The 20,543-nt window shown below is 48.8% G+C and overlaps 2 protein-coding genes across 8 annotated transcripts in view; one reads left to right on the top strand and one right to left on the bottom strand.

The window, feature by feature from the left end:
- Positions 1-3,562, top strand: part of LOC119386966 (uncharacterized) — a 44,259-nt gene extending 40,697 nt beyond the window's left edge. For both annotated transcript variants that reach the window (XM_049413326.1, XM_049413327.1), the window contains exon 9: positions 2,118-3,562. In XM_049413326.1, coding sequence (XP_049269283.1) covers positions 2,118-2,168 — 51 coding nt within the window. In that variant the 3' untranslated portion in view covers positions 2,169-3,562. The remainder of the gene's footprint in view (positions 1-2,117) is intronic.
- Positions 1-20,543, bottom strand: part of LOC119386962 (L-sorbose 1-dehydrogenase) — a 531,651-nt gene that overhangs the window by 366,599 nt on the left and 144,509 nt on the right. The window lies entirely within an intron of this gene.

The raw sequence follows: 20,543 nt of genomic DNA, 5'->3' as shown, positions 1-20,543 counted from the left end.
GTTGATGACCTACTTCGATCTTGTGCTACTCGTCACAACTTCACCACGTCTTACCACCCCCAGACTAACGGACTTACGGAACGCCTCAACCGCACCCTGACAGACATGCTTTCCATGTATGTATCTGACGACCACACCGATTGGGACATTGCCCTCCCGTTCGTCACCTTCGCCTACAACTCGTCGCGTCATGACACAACCGGCTACTCACCGTTTTATCTTCTTTTTGGCCGTGCTCCGTTACTACCTTTCGACTCCCTGCTTCCGTCTGACCCACCTTCCACCACTTCGTACGCTCAAGATGCCATCACCCGTGCTCTCATCGCACGTACAGTAGCCCGCGCTCGGTTCTCGTCGTCCCAGACTGCACAGAAGTCCCTCTATGATAGCCGACATAGGGATGCCGATTTCCCTCCGGGCTCTCTCGTTCTACTCTGGCTCCCATCCCGTCGTGTTGGCCTCTGCGAGAAGCTTCTGTCGCGATACGTCGGGCCCTACCGAGTCTTGCGCCAGGTGACACCTGTCACCTATGAGATTTCCCCGACCACAAACTCATCGACTGCTACACCCAGAACTGACATCGTGCACGTTTCTCGCCTGAAGCCCTACAACGGTGACACGCCCTTCTAACCATAACAGGCACTGGGACGGTGCTTTGCCGGCCGGGGTAATGTCACGGGTATGCAAAGGTGACTCAGGCACGGGCGCTGAAATGACACCCAGTGGAGGAAGACGACAACGTTGTTGTTGTGGGTTTGAGTCTGAGGCTGCCCTGTTGTCCTACGATCCTGTCATCTCTGTGCAGCATTAACTCGATCAGTATTAACTGAATAAATCATCCCCGTAACAGTATAGCAGACACCAAGGAACGACACACCACCGCTATGTGACCCTTCTTTTGCCACATGTTACTGCAAGCTCGTCGGCCCGGCATTCCATTCTCAGGTGGCACGCTCTGCCACAGAAATGACTCTCCCTTCTGAGACTGAAGATGATGTTTTGGCTTTTGTGGGGGGGCCTTTGTTGCGGACGATTCATCTTTGCTTTCAAGTCCGCAGAGATGACCGTAAATGCCACACTTGCTACGGGACAGTCACGTGCAATGTGCTCCTTCTTGGCGTCCTCTTGTTTATGCACTTGGATTAAAGCTTCTTCGAGACTGAGCTTTGAGCACCTGCACAGTTTGTCGGACCGGCTGCTGTCAAGCAAGCCAACGACGAGACGGTTGTGCACTAGCCGCTCCTCGACTACTTTGGAAGGGTAGTTGCACAGTCTCACCATGACCCGAAGTGTGGTGCAGAAAGCGTCTGCCAATTCGCCAGTTTGCTGTATCTGGCAGCATGACCGTCGCCAGGATTTTGTCTTGGGGGTGCAAACCCGTATTGCATCGCGGTGGGGGAGGCGGGGAGCGCTTGTGTGGCTTGGGTAGGGAGCAATTGTTAGTGAGCGTGAGGGGGGCAAGTGCCCCTTCTGCACCCCTCTGCCGACACCCCTGCCTGGCAGTGAAACTTTCGTACGGCTCGTTCGCCAAGTGGATGAAGTAAAAGTGGAACTTGCTGGTGATTTCCTTGAAATCCGCCTTATCAGCCTCTGAAACTTGCAGTGCGCTGAAAATTTTCCTTGCCTGCAGACCCATTGTGTACAGCGGTGTACGGACATGCACTTCTTCATCGGCAGCGTACAGGCCTGACATGTAGAGGTAGTCCTAGAACAGGATGAGCCAATGTTTCCACTGCGCTGGGTTGCTGAAGCCGAAGGGTGGTGGAGGTCTGAGGTTTGCCGATGCAAAAACGGGAGCCGGCATACTTGCCACTGCATTTGGCCCTGCCCATGTCACTTTATTTGCGCATCTTTTATATGCAGCCAACATATGAACAGCATAGATAATAGCATAGATAAGTTGTTAGAGATATCAGGATGGTCAGAAACACCCTCTACATAAACTCCTTTTAAACCACAGCACACAGTTCTTCTGAAAACAACTCTTTTTGTGGTGGAATAATTTTTATTTATGGCATGATGGAATTTTGAGGAAGCAATTTTCCTCCTCTGTAATGGGCACTGCAAGCCCTTAGTCCCCTTGCTGCTCTACAGGATTTTTTTTTGTTGCCTTGCAGAACGTGAAGAGTGGCTACAACCTCAGGCCAATAAAACTGTCGTCTAGCTAGAGCGACCGAAAGTTGATGCCTCAACCTCCCACCAAGCAGTTTGAAGTTTAATGGGCATCATGAATTACCTAAGTCGTCTCCTGCAATCACCAGGCCCTCTTACGCTTAAGTTTTAAACAGGCCATGTAAAAGATGTGTGCTTGGCTTTTCCTTTTATACTTTTCATGTTGGGGTCTCAACAGAGCTTTTGTGTTACCTCGGTTACCAAGATGTATTTTAGCTGGGCCTATTCTTGTGAATTTATTGCATCGGTTAAGATAATGCCTAAGCAGTCACGTTTTGATCTCAGGTTTGACTGACATAATACTGCTGTGCGAGATCCATGTTAGCATAAATTCCTGATCATGTGAGGATCCTGGGGGTGTGTCCCGGTGTTCTTATGACCCCCCCCCCCCACCTAGCCTTTGAATTTTATATGCACACTGCCGTGCAGCATGCAGCACACAACAAATTCGTGATGTTCATCTTCCCTGCTACTGTGTCACTCATCGGGACACAAACAATAACTTTAATAATGGCATGAGTACCGAGTGACGCTTTTGTTTTTCTTCCAAGCATAGCTGGTCAAGCTCTCGTGTTTTTCCGAATGGTCACAAAAAGTCTTCTACAAAATAGAAATCCTTGGTTCTGGTTCAGATTAAAAGTAATATTGGATACATATGACATCAGAGCATAACTTTACTTAAGATAAGGACCAATTAACTGTCATGATAATTAATGAAAATTGATTGATTTCATTGAGATTGTGAGCAGCTGGGATTGTTGCAGCACCTGGCATTTTCGATGGAGGTGAAAATGCTTGATGCCCGTGTACTTAAATTTAGGTGCACGTTAAATAACCACAGGTGGTCGAAATTTCCGGTGCCCTCCACTACAGCGTCCCTGATAATCATACCGTGGTTGTGGGACGTTAAACTCCAGATATTATTATTAGTTGCAGCATCTGGCAGAGGAGATCTCAACCATGTGCTTTTCTACGGGGGCTCTGAGATCCGCTTTGGCAGTGTGCAAAACACAAAGTGAATGCACGCCAGGGCACACGAGCACGGACGTGCAAGTGCCACTACCAGAATGTGTTATTATTAGTATGTGTGTAGGATTGATCATAAGCATGTGTGCAATTATCATAACATCTGACACCCACCCCTGCTGAAAAAAACAAAGCTATATCCACACTTGCTAATTTATGTCATCGATTCACTGTATTATACTTCACCATATCTGTCACAGGCCACAAGAAAAGTTTAGGCCATTCATCATATATTCATCTTTTTACTTGTGTGTTCACTATTTGCAAAGTACTCATTCATGTTTTGTTCACTTGTGTGATGATCACTGTATTAAGGCTCATTAAACACACCATGAGCTGAACAAAGTTTGCTCTCTTTTACATGCATTCAATTTTTGGTGTTTTTTTTTCTTTTGCAGAGAAGCCGTGTAAGATGTATCTTAATTGCGCAGAAAAGTCTCTACTGCAGTAAAGTTAGAGCTGCAGAACAAGTGTAGTGGAGCCCACACCTTTTCTTCCTATCGTGTGTGTTCTAGGCTGTAAAAGGAGACTGGCTGTTCATTGTGTACCGCAGTTGTTGCACTGCTTTGAATGGGCAGTTATTGTAAGAGGCAGCCAGACAGGAGTTAGATCCAGACACCACAGTATTTGACGCTTTTAATTCTGCCTTGATACATAGATTTTCATAGCAGCTGTGATGAACAGTAGAAACACGAAACCCCGAGCTCCCTAGAAAACATTTAAGCGGAGTTTCGTTTGTTAAGAAAGATATGCGAGTCAAATACAAAACGAAATTAGTTATTCCATTTAACCAGCAGTTCCGTTTAAAGCGATTTCCATTCACATAGCGTGTACAGTAGTGCGGATTATTTAAACAAAGCAAGCCTGCAACTGTGAGCTGGTCGTGTCTCTTTTGTGTGCTATGGTGTACAACAGCTCGCCTCAGCTAGCGGGCATGAAATTTAGTCTCTCGGTGGGCCGGGCTGGTGAAGGTTGGAGTGGGAGGGGATTGTATCAAAGTGTTGGCTAACGAGTCCATATGGAAGGCCTGGTCTACATCTCGTACATAGGTAATTTCTGACTGGGTTTTGACGCCTGGTTTCGAGAAACATGTTGATGCTGATCCAGACTGAAACCTTGACGCCGATTCCGAGTTCCACGGTTATGCTTAAAGAGTGTGACCGAATGGGATGCCTCACGAAAAAATAAAAGAATGCTTGAGACCAGCCATGTCTCTCTAGCTCATGAACATACTTCAAAGAAAGAAAATATATTGAACGAGTAATGTACGGGCCGGGCCGCTAGCGACAGGTCCGCGGGCCGCGTGTTTGAGAACCCTGCCCTGGTCTACAATGTTCACATGAGAGACAGCGCTGCAAAAGCAAATAGGCATGGGCCAATATTAACGCGATAACGTTAAAGAGCTCGTTTCGCAAAAATTCCGGTGTTGGCGTCTGCTCCGGCGTCGCCGGTTGTGAGCGAAAAACTGCATGGCGTTGTTCGGCAGCGAAAAATCGAGAAAGATGCAAATGAAATATTCAATTTCGTCGGTTCCAGTGAGATTCGAACCCAGGCCTCTGCGTGGCAAGCAGGTGTTCTACCACAGAGCCACGCCATTGCTTAAAACTGCTTCAGAAAATGTACTACGTATATGAATGTCTAGTGGAAGGGCTTGGTAGAAGCGTAGAATCGCACCAGGCGTCGAAACATGTGAATTACGTAACGAGGGGGTGTGATATGATATGAAATGCGAAATGAAAATGCGTGGAGCAAAATTACGAACAGGTCCATAATCGTTACGGTAAATCCTCGCACATAAATTTGCCGGGTTAGTTGCTCATTCAAATGTCAAGGGCGATCTCGGTGACACTTTTTTTTAAGCGGCGATACAGCTGCGATAACGTTTTCAACTATTACTACGTGCTATGGACAAGGCTGCTACATATCTGTCAGGTTCGCCATGGCAAACCTGACGGATATGTAGATATATATACAGCCGCATGGTCGCGGCTCTGCCCGTACGCTGAAGTCGAGACCGCGAAGGCCTACAGCCCGTAAACAGACTCGGAACATTTCACGCTTGCAGTTTGCCTGTGAAGTCTGAAAGACATGGAAATGGCTTATGCGTGCCGCAGCCAGAACAGCCGCGTCCAATGCACTTGTGTTGCGTGTGTCGTTGCAGCCGCATATAACTTGGAAAAGAATAGCCGAAGTCGTGCTTTCATTCGCTGCGGCGTTAATGAACCGAGCCACACCTTTAGTTCACGCGAATACTACAAAATTCTTTTGACCCCTCCGACTTCCACATTTTTCAATCGTGATGAATTCTCCGAATACATATTGCAAAGCTATATCCACACCGCTTGCGTATTTGTGCTCTGAGGTAAGCATGCTTCCAATGGCTCCACACAAAGCTCATGCCAAAAAAAAAAAAAAGGTGTGTGGTACATTACAGTGGCACACTTTTGAAAAAGTTAATCGTTTTCGTTAGGTAAAACAAGCCGCGCAAACCGCGCAGATTTTGTCACACAACCTGTGAGACGGTGTCGCAGACAAATGCTCGTGTTTAACAGCTGCGGCTAGAGAGGGAGAGGGGAAAGGGGAAAAAAAAGAGTGATGGAGGACGATGGTAAGTTAGGGGGGTGAGTATGTACAGTCCCGTCAAGGTGGCGCAGTGCTATACACCAATTTCACAAGGAGGCTGCCATTTTTAAAGCACTCCACCGCCGCAGCGCCGTCTATCGTCTGCGACGTTTCGCCGCCCTTCCGGTGTGTGGGGTTCCGCGGCGGTGTATGCAGCGTATGCGCTCGGTTCACAATGTATTGCTGTTCTTCGCGGTACACGGTCAATACAGGGCAACGCTTTTCGAGTGTAAAGGCGCTGATAAATAATCGCTAAGCTTCCAGCTTCAAAATGGCTGAAACAGCAAGCAGAGGCGGCCCACGAGACGTTCCCGCAGCAGCGCCGACGATGAGAATAATGCCAATGCAGTTCTTAAGCAGCATGTGTAAATTGGTAATTGCTTTGTATGTTTCGTTATAGCTGGCCGGGTGAGGTTCTTGGAATAATCACTATAAAAGAGCGTTAACATTTAGGACAACTGTCGAAGTATAATCGGAGAAACGTAAATGGAGACGAGCGAACACGTAGGCCATTATCCGGCTGCGCGCTAGGTGCGCGCATTAGTGTTTAAGATGGCTCCCGGGTTTCCGTGCCGTGATTATTCAAGCTCAACGTAACTCTAATCAATAGCAGACCATTTTGGTTCCGCTTGGCACGTTGCAATACAATGTTCACGCAACGACAGGAGCACAAGCACCGATGCCTGTGTTTATTCGTGTCGCCGTCGTAGCTTGTGGCCTCTGATCCTTGCACAGGATAAGGAACAGAAGTACGACGTGTGAGCTCAAAATCCGGCGTATAAGCAACACCGATGATAAAATGAAAATAAGCCTGTTGCACATCTGGAAGCGTGGCATGGCGTAAGTTCGCTTCGGCGCGAGCCGCCGCCACTAGCGGTACGCCGAAAGGGCGCTCGTTTTTGGTGACATTATTGTCAATTTGTTTTCTGGCGAGTATTTCAGAAGCATTACGACGAGCGCACGTGTCCAGGTAACGACCTGGCTTTAACGAACGTGGGCCGATTATTCACGACACCCAGGCTGCCGCGTGAAAAAAAAGAAAGTGCGGTTGTCATAACGCTACCCCAGTTATCGTCACGAAATTGACAAGTCGAGAAAGAACGTGCTCTCGACGAAACGTTAGAAACGCGTACCTACGCCAAAGAACACATGTCATGCGGGCCTTTCTGTCATGTAGATTGAAAAGTGCTCATTCAATAATCTCGAAATTGCACGCACTAAGATGGAACATTTTCTAGCCGCAGGCATTGTAAATCATGTGCTGTAGCTTAGAAATCAGAGAGGTTCATGAGAACAACTCTTGGCCAAACATTTTGTGTATTAATCGTCAGCCTTGACATTGGTTCTCTTTGGTGCAGATGATAAAGTGTACCAGCACCCAAGCACAATCACAAGCTGGTGTGGTGACTTGGAGAAATGGCCATAAGTGCAGACACCACATATAATAATATACTATTTGTCGGAGAAGAAGGCGTGCGACCTGAGAGAAGCGAAGTCATTTAAAAACATTGTGCACTTCGCATGCCGTGGCTGCCAGTCTTTCAGGCTTCCGTAGCTGTTGCCGCAGCCAAACACAGCGCAGTGGTAGCTTGTCGACCTCTTCTCGTCCGACATTTCGATTTGCGGCAGCACAATTGTTTCAGCGTGTCGAAAAATGGAAACACGCTGACCTCTCACGCACCACGCAGTGCAAAACTCGGGAATCCGCACACACCAGCGGCAGCGGTCGGCCGAGGTGGAGAGAGAGAAAGCGGTGAAAATACACCGGTTCGAGGCTACGCTCCTCCGCTCCGTGAAACCTTGACCTTGCTATCTAAAGGTAGCATGTACAGTAACTCTAGCCGCGCATCCAGTCCTATGGCTTGTAGGAAAGCTGCGACCGTTCTTATGACCACAGTTGTACTGTTGGCGTCAGGCCAAGGGCCCAACACAACCTCATCGGTTAATGGCCTATTATGCAATCCTTCAGTAGAGGAAATCAATTTCTGTCGTTCACGTGCATCTGCTGGGCAGGTACAAAATATGTGCTCAAGCGTTTCTGGCACTTGACAGTGATCACAGTTTGGACCGGTGTCACTGCAGCCGATCATATGTGCATAAAGTCTTGTGAAGGCCACACCAAGACGAATTGGGTGAATCATACTTGCGGTGTGTCGTTTTAATTTACGAGGCGTGCAGAACCTCATTTCCGGGTCCGCTTCCTACTCAAAAGGCCCGGGTTCGAATAGCAGGTGTAGATGGTGGGTTTTTATTATTAGAGTCACCTCTTCTTGCTGTGTTGGTTTTCCTTTGTTTCTTAAAACTAGCTTCCGTTACAACGCGTTGCATCAAAAAAGTAGCGCGAAATGTGAAGTAAAATAGAAGAAATTTGACAGTAAGATGGATGGATGGATGGATGGATGGATGGACTTTATAACGGGGCGGTGGTAAGTGGGCCACCAGGCTCGACAAAAAAGAAAAAACCCTTTTACTCTTCTTTTTCTTAGTGTTGGCCTAGTATCTTTACTTCTATTAAAACTATCTTACTCCAGAAAAAAAAAATAAAGTTTTCTCTCTCTCTCTCTCCAGAAAAAAAAAAACTTAAGTTTTCAGCTCCATTCTCTGCCCTTTACGGCAGAATGTCCTTTTTTTCCCAATATTTACTTTTGTCCTTTCTCTCTAATTTTCTGCCACCAATACTCTAACCGTCTCTTACTTATTTCAATCGTGGGTGTGTTCAGCTTTCCATTGTCTCTAAAACCCAAGGCGTCATGTAGGCTCGTGCCCAAACGTACACCTGGGTGGATGTCTCCACATTCAATCAGAACATGCTCCGCCGTTTCCTTATCTTCCCCGCAGCACGTGCATTGTTCTTCTTTACTGAATCTCGCTTTATAACTACCCGTTCTAATTAAGGCAACCCGATCTCGCTTCAAACAGTAAAGCGCTTCCCCTTGAATTATCGTAAAATGCCTCCCTCCTGATTTCATTTTTGCCCTTTCGGTAGTTACTCAAAGCCGGTTTTTTTTCCATAACCGCCGTCCAGTAAATCCTCTCCGCCTCTCTGACTTCTCGCTTAACGCTCTTTGTTGACATATTGCTTACACTACCAGCCGTATATTTACTAGTGAGCCTCCTAGTTCTTTATCTCCACTGTGTGTCCATGCTCTTCCTATACAAATAACGGAACACCTTCTCTGCCCATCTACTCTCCTTCATATTCCTTAGCCTTTCTCCGAACCTTATTTTGCTCTGAGCCTCCCTCGCCTCAAAACCTGCCATGCCATATCGAGCTTTACAGCCTCATTTGTCGTCTTCCCGTGAGCACCCAACGCGAAGCGTCCCACAGTCCTTTGATTTATATCCATTCCCGATTGCACCTCTGCCCTCATGCACACCACTGAGTTCCCAAAAGTAAGCCCCGGAATATATATATATCAAAACGTTTATTGAGGGAAAAAAGAAAAGAAAAAAAGTGTTTAGGGAGCGGGTGGGTGGGGCCCCTATTCCAGGGCTCCACTGGCTTGAGCGGCCCGCCGCGCCTGGTCGAGGAGTGCTAGTTGCACCACCCGATCCCCGCTGGCGAGCAAAGTCTCCCACTGCTCCCCTCCGGAAATTTTGCCGGCTATGTGCGGTGAGTTAATTTCGGGTGGCCTGTTCTGGCAATCCCACGTTATGTGGGCGAGAGTGGGCCTGCCTCCACACCACGGACAGCTATCACTGTACATTGTGGGGTGAATGGCATGTTTCAAAGAAAGGTTCAGATATGTATGTGTTTGTATGCGGCGCCAGTCGTAAGAGTCCCGCCCGGATAGATCAGGGTGGGGTGGACTGTACTGTCGTCGCTCAAGCCGTTGGTGCTCAAGGATGTCTCGCGGTAAGAAAGGGCTTTTGTCGGAGTGGTCGGCCGCTCGGTTGATAAAAGCACGAGCTGCGCCGTCCGCTCTCTCATTGCCATCGAGTCCTGCGTGAGCCGGGCACCAGATGATCGCATGGTCCTGCGTTAGGTCGGGTCCTAATAGGCGAATGGTGCTGTGTGGTAGTCTCCCGGTGAGAAAGAGTCTACATGCGACCTTGGAATCGGTAAGAATAAGTGATGATTGTCCCAGGATATCCTTAGTTTTAATAGCTAGCGCGATGGCTGAAGCTTCTGCGGTATTCGCGGACGCAGCTCGAGTAGTGGCGCATGTCAGAAGCCCTTCACCTGCGGCCGCTCCTACGACTGCGAGGGCGTACTTGTTGGTACCGGATCGGGCGACATCTGTGTACACCGTGTCAGGATTTCCCCCGAATTGCCGCTGTAACTTGCGAGCTCGAGCGCTTCTACGACCTTTGTGGTATTGTGGGCTCATGTTTTGGGGAATAGGGGCTACTAAGATCCTTTCACGTACCTGTTTAGCCATGGACTCCAGTTCTTCTCCCGCATACTGAGGACGAGGTGGGTAACCTACACGGCATAGCAATTTTCTTCCAGGAGTGGTTAAGCTAAGCCTTTCGCGTTGAGAAATGAGCACTGCCGCGCGTAGCTCCTCATAATTATTGTGGATACCGAGGGCTTCTAGGCGTTCAGTGGATGTTCCGATAGGTAGGCCGAGAGCGGATCAAGGCATCTAGGGCCTTTAGATCTGTCTTATTGGGGTCCTGGAAAGGAAGACTATATGTCAGCCGACCATTACACCTTTCCACAGACCTCGAAGCACCTCGTACCTATTGTATCCCCACAACGCTCTGTGCTTCATTATTGCAGCATTCCTCTTTCCTTTTGCTGCCGAGGCCTTTTCCTGTACCTCCATGTACCTGTCACCCTCATTTATCCATACTCTGAGGTACTTGTATTCGCTCACCCTCGGTATTTCTTGGCCCTGTATTGACACCGCCTGATCACAAGGATCATTGAATACCATCAATCCACATTTTGTTGCACTAAATCCTAGGCCTAGAGCTTCCCCTTCCCTTCCGCATATATCCGCCAGCTGCTGTATATCCTCTCGACTGTCAGCAAATAAGACAATATCGTCAGCATAAAATAATTCTGGAAGCTTCTGCTCAATCATCACGTCGCCCTGGTTGTGTGACAGATTGAAACCAAAGTAAAACCAAAGTAAGCGTAGTCAATGGCAGCGCCACCGCCCGGGCTTCAACGAAAACGTAAAGTATGCCCTCCGAGATTTTTGCGAATATGAGACTCGAAACGAGACTTCACATTACTTTTTGTAGCAATAACAGGGGCGTAGCCAAGGGGGGGTTGGGGGGGTTCAACCCCCCCCCCCCAAATTTTTCAGTTTTGCTTGGATATATAGGCACGCACTCATACAAACGCACGCACGAACATACATAAAGTATGGTTGAGCCCCCCCCCCCCGAAAAAAATTTCTGGCTACACCCCTGAGCAATAAGTAGCTAGTTTTAAAGGGGTACTGACACAAAATTTCGCGGCCGAGATAGCCTGCTGGATCGATTTGCGGGTACGTGCGTGTACCATCTGCAAAATATCGACACCGAATAAAGCTTGGAAGGTATTTTATATGAATTTTGAAGTTCGCGTGCGCGATCCAGCATTATAGGCCGCACCTGTTGCATTGACACCCTCGGAGGTGACCCGAGGTGACCCCCCTACTTCCCCTACGTAACCGTTGTAGCCGGTACAACAAGTTATGATGACGTCGTAGCCGCCATTTCTGTTTTGACGCGCTCGCCGCTGCGCTGTTGGTGTCTGCCAACAGACGACGATGAGGAGGACGACGACAACGAGTACGATGATGGCGACGACATCGCGCAGCACGTCCGGCAAACGTGCGAATGCGAGAAGACGACGCGAACAGCGCGGAAGTGCGTCACACTTCTGTGTGCTGACGTGTCGAGCGCTGCAGCCGCTAGGTGGTGATAGTTGCACCCGGAGGCTTGTCGTTTTTGAAACCGAAACTGACACTGGTCAGTAATGAGAAGCCTGTAATTAATTATCTGTCGCGCGCTGCAGCAAACGATGTGCCGTGTTATGACTAACAGGCCCCCAGCAACACATTGCAGCAAAAAAACGCGAGGCCAAAATTTTTGTGTCAGTACCCCTTTAAGAGACGAAGGAAAACCAATACATCTATAAAAAGTGACACTAAGAATAAAATGCACCATCTACAGCTGCGATTCGAACCCGGGCCCTTTGAGTGGGAAGCAGGCATTCTACCCCTGCACCAGATTGGCGGAGCCGCGCGCAACTTTAAAAGACGACACATTGGAGACTACCGATCGCAGCGCCACAAGCGGATTGACCCTGTTTGGGCTTTACCAAGGAGGTTTAACCTCCTTGGGCTTCACTTTCTGTACATTGGTGCTGCGGCCGTTCCGAGCACTCCCCTGTCCTTGTACACTCTACTATCATCTTGATGTTGTTCGCTTCACACCATTGTTGACAGATGCTACCGAGCTAACAAGCAAATAATCATGACAAAAGAAGCCACATCAAAGCGGTTCGGCTTTCGCGAAGAAGCCCCAAAAAAAGCATAAATTCAATTAATTTTCTCACTCTTAAAATATCTTTAATTATAATACAAAAAATGTCAGTCATATACGAAGGGGAGTTGAAAAAATCACTTCAGTTATTTTGCACAGCGAAAATATACGCAACTACGAACGAAAGCGCATATTTACTTCTTAACATTGTCTCCAGGGTAGTCTCCATTCGCTTGAATGCACGTTTGCCAGTGCATGATCAACGTTACTCGTTGATTCCCTCTACGTGTGTTTGACTTCAACACTCAACTACTAAAAGTCATCGACAAACGCGGTCTTTGTGAACGTGATTATCACTAAAATAACTATATTTGCTGGGAAAATGCAAGTAAGCCCGAAAAACGCGATAAACAACTGGAAAATTCTACAAGCGACTCGGCGAAAAAAGAAGCCCAAATCCGCTAATTATAGCGGAACTGGCAACTCTGCTTCACACATGTGTGAATTTTTTTGCGTGACCGATACAGGCTGCATATAACGAACATTTTTCAATAAAAAAACTTCGTTTGAGACTACAGTGCTTGTCTCTTCTTTTCGTTCCTTTTGTACTCGTTGTATAGCGCTGCCATACCATATTTATGTGCCTAAACCAACTTGCCCACCCGATATCCTGCTGCCGAAACGTTTTGCCTACCATCTATTACCGGCTTTTTGTAGCGGCTTTTTGCAAGCATACTCGTAGTTCTTGGGCTGCCTTGAAAGTTATTGGCAGTTGATTGATTCTCTTCGATGATGTTTACCGTGTTTGCGTAGTGATCTTTGTGTTTTCTGGTGCGAATGTGTTCTCTTTTTTGTTGTGGTTGCGGTTGCTTTTCCGAGAGAGTCGCCGTAACTATCACTTGTGGTTGATATATAGACTCGTGTTCTGCACTCAAGTAGGGAAGTAATGGTATCTTGCTTCTACGAATGTTATATTCATGATAATGTGAGCTAGTACTCTGCTTATTCGTTACTAAGCCGCTCAATGCAATAGATATTTAGAAAGAAACATTATCTCAGCTCTTCCGCTTTCATCAGCATTTTTCATCAAGTGTTTCAAAACATTAATCTGGGACTCACGCATGATCTAGTTTACTTACCCAAAAGGCAATTTAATATGTAAAAATATCGGCTATGTCTGGTGTCCTTGTGCAGTGCTACAAAATACTATAAAAATTGTGAGCCATTCCTAAAGTGGCCATATTCCGCTGACACCAAAGCGGGACGGAGAAGGGGGGAGGGTGGGGGTGTTGCGGAATGACGGAAGGAAAAACATGTCGTATAGCGCAAATAGGCAATTACACTTTTAGCACCGTAGCTGTTTTCGGCTTCAAGTAAGTCCGCGTAGTGTACGGAAAAACTCGGACGTGTATGTGCGGGCAAGCTCCACTACCGAGGAAAAACGAAGATATTGGAGGCAGAGGGCGGAGCGACGAAGAGCGGTGGTTAGAGCCTGGGGTGGGAGAGAGTAAAGCCTATAGTAAAATGATGAGTGCTGAGGCACGGACTCGGGAAAGAGGAGGGAGGCGAGAGTTAAGCGAAAACTCTGCTCGGCGAAGTGGAAAGGAGGAAGAAAATGAGGAGGAGAGGAGATGGTAAGTTAAGGAGGAGAAGAATTAAATACACCGCAATAAATTTTCGAGGCGGGATTCCAACTCGGTAGGCGAGTGTCGTAACCACTCGGCTATCCAGGAGCGGTAGCTGAACAAGCATTTATGGGAACCATATGATGGCGTTGCTACGGGCGAGAGAACGAAGAAAAGGTATAGAGATAAAGAAAGAGATAGAGACAAAGAAAGCAGATCATAGCCATGCATAATATATCATAGCAAAGGGGTGTAGTGGCCGGGCTAGCTGACCTCGAGTGGGGAGCCGTCTTTTTCGGCCGACAGAGGGACAAACACCGTCCCCGCAAGCAGGTCGGCGGGACAGCGGGACCCCATCCGCAAAACCGGGACACGTCCCGCCTAAATCGGGACGTCTGGTCACTTTAGCCATTCCACTCTGAAGGTGGGTGACCAGCGATGCTGTTTAGCACACGACACAGAGGTGCACGACTCAGAATTTCGAGCCTTAGCTGGTCACATACCCTGCAACTAAATCTGAAATGCCTGCCCAGTAAGTCGCTTTCGAATTTAGCGCATACTCCTTCGAAGTTTTCCAGTTGAGCAGCAGGGTACTTGCATCTTTTTGCCGGATTATTCGCTTTGCGACACGCGTCGTCTTGTATGGCTTACCGCGTGCGCTTGGCGTTTGCAGCCCGTGTGTCCCCTTCGTTTTTTAGCGGACCGGTGGTGAGTGGTGGAGTTTGCCCAATGTGTGTGGCACACAAGTCTTCGCAGACGTACAGAAAAAAAAAATACACGAAACCCTAGCCATGTACCAACGCTCCCAGATTTAAGAGCATTGCAATATATAGCTTCGCTGTAAAATGAACAGAGCATGAGCGTAAACAAAGCGCAGTCGAATGATGACATTCTCTCATGAAAACATATATGCTGCCAGTCCAAACGTATGTACATATGTATATTTAAGCGCGTATAAATCTGTACGCTTGTATTTTCTTTTCTGTGGAAGTCGCGCTTTCTGTTCTTTTTTTTTTCTTTTTCAGCGCGATCGTTGCCGTATACGCGAAGATAATATATGTAATTACTTGAGGCATGAGCAGGCACAGCTGTGGCCACACGCTTTCTATGCAGCTTATGCAGTTCCCGTCTCGGCTAAGTTATATGCCTGCCTATTTGCCGGCAATGTAGAAATAACGCCAGGCCACCTGTGATTTCAAACGCATTTCATTTATATCTGAAGGCAAGAATATGTTAAAAACAAAACACAAAAAAGCAACAGAATATTGCGCCATCGCTGCGCAGTACTGTTGCTTCGAACGGAACAAATGTTCTTGTCACAAAACGACGCTCAAACCTGTAAACTCAAACGCATTCTGGTTATTTTGGCTTGTTCGCTCATAAACTAAGGCATGAAATGTAGGGCCAGCCACGACCTCTTTTTCATTGAGCGCCCATTGACCAGCAGTCCGAATTTGGAGACAGATTTGGTCTAAGCGCGCGTCAGACTGCGAGGTGCTCGATGCTTTCGGTTTCGGTTTCCCTCGTTGGCTGACGACTAGCCGCAGCGCCGTCGTGGCGCCCGCGTCCTTTTTATCGCCCACGACAGGTGGCGCATGGCGTGTCGCTCGTTCGGCGCTCACTGCTCGGTCGTCTGCAATTTTGGGCGTGATACCTCGGGTCCCGGCGCGCGAACCTGAGGTTCGAAGCCAGAGATCGCGATTCGAACAAACTCTCGCGCGCTGTGCAAAACGTGCTTCGTCGACGCTTCAACATGTTCGTCGTCGTGGTGATGTTCGTTTGTGCCGCGCTGTCCGTCGGTGAAGGAGATAGTTCCGCACCGGCCTACCAAAACGGCTTCGACAAGAGTGCTTGCCAAACCCTGTGCCCCGTTCCGGGCTGTCCGGACAACGCGTCGGCCGACACGGAGCTCAAACTCTCCGAGCGTGGTTTTCCGCTCGCCAGCAGCTTCCAGTTTCCGGAGAAGATTCGACGTTACACGCCGTTCAGAGGTAAGGGACTTCGTGCGCACCCGACCGGCCGCGTTTCTACGGCGGATCGGCGTAGTTGTGCGCGAACTTCAGCACGGAGTGCGTGTTTACACGCGTTTTAGAACCGGTAGAGTGTTAATTTCACCGAAAGGACCAACGCGGATTTGATATCCAAGCCATATCGGCCACGACTCGTCGACCGCGATTCCATGCGCACCGTTTCGAGTGCCTCATTATTTTTTCCCCATAAAGACTCGTCATACAATCCGGGCCGGAAACGTGCGGCAGTGTAACCATCCCTCCGGCCCGTCATGTAGTGTCCGGCCCCTCGGGCCAACGCCCGCGCGGTCCCTGTTTTTTACACCGTTATCTGCTTCAACTTTCGCTCTGTTTACAAGTGGTGCCGGCAGTCGCCGCGGCCTGCGACTGTACGCGGCGCCGTGCGATTGCGCACTGGCGCGACTGATGTGGGTATTGCGCGCAGAACTAGTAATCGTGGGCGGATATGAGAGAAGTCGCGTCGGAGGAGGAAGGAAAATATTGTCTCGCCGGTGCTTTTGGCGAATGCTTGCGTGACTTGCGTAAGCGAGTGAGTGGTCGCTTGTCCCGCCAAAGCAATGTGCGGCGCGTGCGGCCACGCGTTGCGCCCGACGAGAAAACGATTGTTCGGGTGTTGCGTTGCAGACGAAGTAACGACAAACAGAAAACATTGGGTAGATTATACTTAGTAGAGTGGATTAGGCTTTTTCGCGCTCTTCTCGTCTAAGTATGGAATACCGACTAACCCTTCTAAGGTACAAACCGAAGTCTAGCGACATTGAGCGTGGCTTTTTACCGCAGTGGATGAGCGTGAACAATAACAAGAAAAAGAAAATGAAAAATAAAGGAAATCCACTCGGGGTTTGCTTGCATGAAATATGTGACGAAGAGATTTCGAACGCAGCAGTGGAAGCGAGTGCGTGGAGGTATCAGTTTGCTTTTTTTTTTTTTTTTGCGGACAGTCGAGATAGTTGACGACGGACTGTATGTGTTATGTTACATCCGCTGCCGATTGTGACTGTAACAATGGGTTATGATAGCAAAGTGAGGCAAACGAAATTCATCATGCAACAAACATTAAATGAGACTGCCCGAGTGCTTGTTTTGCGGCGCCGCGCGACGACGCTGTTGAACAGTTCGTCGTTGCGCACCGGCCATGTCGTGATTACAGAAAAATTCTGTTTCCAAAAATGATCGCTGTCATTTTTATGTGCGATGAGATCTATTTCTGCTGTACATACAATGTTTGCGGTTAATGTAATTAAGAGGATAACCTTATATGTAGTAAGCGTTTCATTGCTATTATACTCCCTCACGCCCTCGCTTCTTGCTCCCATCCGAAAACTCCTTCATAAAGTATATACGAATAGTGGTCTCTCCGTGGGGCCTGACCCCCCTCCAGCAAGTTTGGGTGAGGGGGGGAGGGTAACTTGTTAGCCACTTTGCCTGACGTTAGGACGCTATATCTAAAACTCCCTATATTTTATAGTCGATCGCCAACTGCACGACAGCTGAACGCGCGGTGGCCGTGCTCCTGCGAGGGTTACAGGAGGTGGCGCCAGTATTCCTTCAGATAACCGCACTCATCAGGACACTACACAGACACACACATGTTGCTTGACCCATGTTCTGAGTGGGAGACAAACGATAGAAAGAAATAGACGAAGACTGTGGTAACTCCACACAGAGACGTACTTGTGGAACGTCTTTATTCCATCGGCTCCGTACTAACAGTCACACACATAAAGCGAAAACCCCCCAATCCAAGTATCCGTGAACGCACTCATCCAATCACGAACCGGCACATACACAGAACAAACGCAAGTCTACCAATCACAACCGTGGCGCAGTCTTTCGCGCGCGCACGTCATAGAGCAACATAGCGCACGTTCCGATGCAACCCCACAGCGCGTTGTATGCAACGCCGTAGTGTTGGGTGTAACAATGGTAAGTTCCTGGTGTTACTACCAGCTATGGGCGGGCGCAAGAATAGAGAGCTGTTGTATGCATATTAGAGCGAGAGCTGTTATCAGATCACAGCGGCAGTGGGGAGTTCCCTTACAAAAATGGATTTAGACAGTCTATGGACTTTTAAAAATTAATTTAGACAGTCTATACATAATCTATATCCATTTTGGTAAGGGTTGTCCGCCGCCAGTCGCTATCATCACCAACCAAGCATTCGCAGCGGGTAAGGTTCCGTGCCCTGAACCTCGCTTTTCAATATGGAGCGATGGCGAAAATTTCTGGCGCCGCCTCTAGTCTTTCCGATCGTTCAAGATGGCTGAACAAGCACACAATTATGGTCTTCGGTCCAGGGCTTAACGTCTCCCTTCATTGGAGGGGGAGGGGGGAGGCCTCAGAGGGCGGCGACCTATATAGTACATACTAGAGCTGTGCACGGGCCGTATTTCCGAGACCGAGCCCGGCCCGGGCCCGCTGACTTTGTCGAAGGCCCGCCCGAGCCCGACGGCAAAGGGCTGCGAGCCCGCCCGGCCCGGCCCGACGTACGAAAACACAATCCCGGGACCGGCCCGGCCCGGCTTTCTGAAGGTTCGCTGCGAAAACAAAACATCGTTTTCCGGTAATTTGGCATTTTATTGAGCATATCAAATATGATCAAACGACACACGACGAATGGTCTCTATAACAAAGATTACAAATTACAAGTAGACGGCCTCATGCCAGCAACAATGGAGTTCGCTCGCCAAAGCCGTCACGTGTATGGGGTATGCTCATGCAAGCATCAGCTTGCACGAAGGCGATCTACGTCAGGTCGCTCGTCGCTGTCGCGTCCATTTTCACTCATATGGGATTTGGCCTTAAATCTAACGCGGAACAGTCGCGTGGCGCCGTCACTAGCTCAGGTGGTGTTAATTCCCTGTTTGTCGGAGTGCAACAGAGGCAGTGCTTTACCTGCTCCCCTTTTGTTTAAAGTAGCGAATGGAAAGGAAAAGCGGTAAAGGGCGGTCGCGAAAAAGGTGCTGTATGCGTGCTGGAAAACAATTCCCGCTCATTCTCCATATTTCGGGCTTGAGTCGGGCTTTGCGCCGGTCCCGAGCCCGGCCCGATAAAACTCCAAGTAGTCCGAGCCCGGCCCGGGCACGAGGTGAAAATACGTCGGCCCGCCCGAGCCCGGCCCGCGGGCCGGGCCGGGCTCGGGCTTTTGGGCTACCCGGAGCCCGTGCACACCTCTAGTGCATACTACACTCCCACTTAAGGAATGGAAGCCCCCCCCCCCCCCCCACCCACCCACCCCGATCCCCCCTGACTTTAAGCCCTGTTTCGGGCGGTGGCAGCACTGTATGGACAGGGGCACAGCGTCGCGCTACAGCCAAATATATATAGCTTGGCGCCTTCACGGAGGCGTGTGTACATTATGTACTACATGGGATAACGACGGTTTCACGGGGTGTTTCGCGCGAGGCTGATGCGAGGTGTGTACAGCTGCTGGTGAGCGCTGTGCTTTGCGTAAGATCGGTGATTTAGAGTTTTTAAATGACTAAGCAGCTTTCCCGGATGTATCGATTCTCGCTCCGGGTCAGGGCGTGCAGTAGAACGGCGATAATCGCGTGAAGCGCGCGGCTGTGATTCTGGAGGAGGTTAATAATGCCTCTTCCTCGGGGCGTATAATCGTTCTGAAGGCAGGAGCCTACCGTATACACTCGTGCAAGTGCCGCACTTTTTTCTATTTATTTTTGGTTCCAAATTTCGACAAGGCGCGCCTTTCACGTACAACCGCGGCCATTTCGTCTAATTTTTTCCGACCGCGAGTCTGAAGTCCAACACAGATCTACGTGATTTGCAACCGCCACAAAAGTGAAGGCTGTCTTTTTCATGATCAATCCATTCATTCATGCCGTCCAATTGGCTGTTTTACATCACTATCGCTACTAGTTTTGTTCGTGCTTGGATGCAGAAGAACGACTTTTTTTGTTGCTGGGTTCAGTGCACGAAGCTGGGGGGGGGGGGGGGGGGGCAGCCCCCCCTCATTCACCTAAGAGGGGGGCGCAAAGTCAGCCCACACATTGACATAATAGGGAGGGGGGCGCTGCGACGAACCTTCGCCCCCCTCCATGAAGGGCAACCCTGCGCACGCCTATGGTTCAGTGAAAGAGCGATGCACATCTTTTAACCCTAAGTTTGACCGCGCGTATCTCGAAACCGATGCAATCATCAGAATTCGTTCTAAGCTGATATGCCACGCGAATTCCCTGTGAGCCATTTCAATCCCTAAATCCCAATACATGTCGTGAATCAGTACATTTTGATAAATTATTTAGTTATCTATGTCAGTTTATTGCGCAAAATGCCGCTCGCTTGTGCGAGTAATTCAGCTCAAGTACTAGAGTTGTGTGTGTGTGTGTGTGTGTGTGTGTGTGTGTGTGTGTGTGTGTGTGTGTGTGTGTGTGTGTGTGTGTGTGTGTGTGTGTGTGTGTGTGTGTGTGTGTGTGTGTGTGTGTGTGTGTGTGTGTGTGTGTGTGTGTGTGTGTGTGTGTGTGCTTTCTCATGCACGTGGCGTAGTCTAGTCAGTGTGCGAAGCAGCCGAACATGAGTGCATCCACCATGCAGCCATGTTGATTTGGTTACATTTGCAACGTTTTTCACGAATGAGACGATCACAATGCATCTAAGCTACGTGGTGTATATATGATCTCAGAAA

Source organism: Rhipicephalus sanguineus, chromosome 3 (assembly GCF_013339695.2).
Source record: "Rhipicephalus sanguineus isolate Rsan-2018 chromosome 3, BIME_Rsan_1.4, whole genome shotgun sequence".
NCBI lineage: Eukaryota > Metazoa > Arthropoda > Arachnida > Ixodida > Ixodidae > Rhipicephalus > Rhipicephalus sanguineus.
This window is presented reverse-complemented; position numbering and strand designations above follow the sequence as displayed.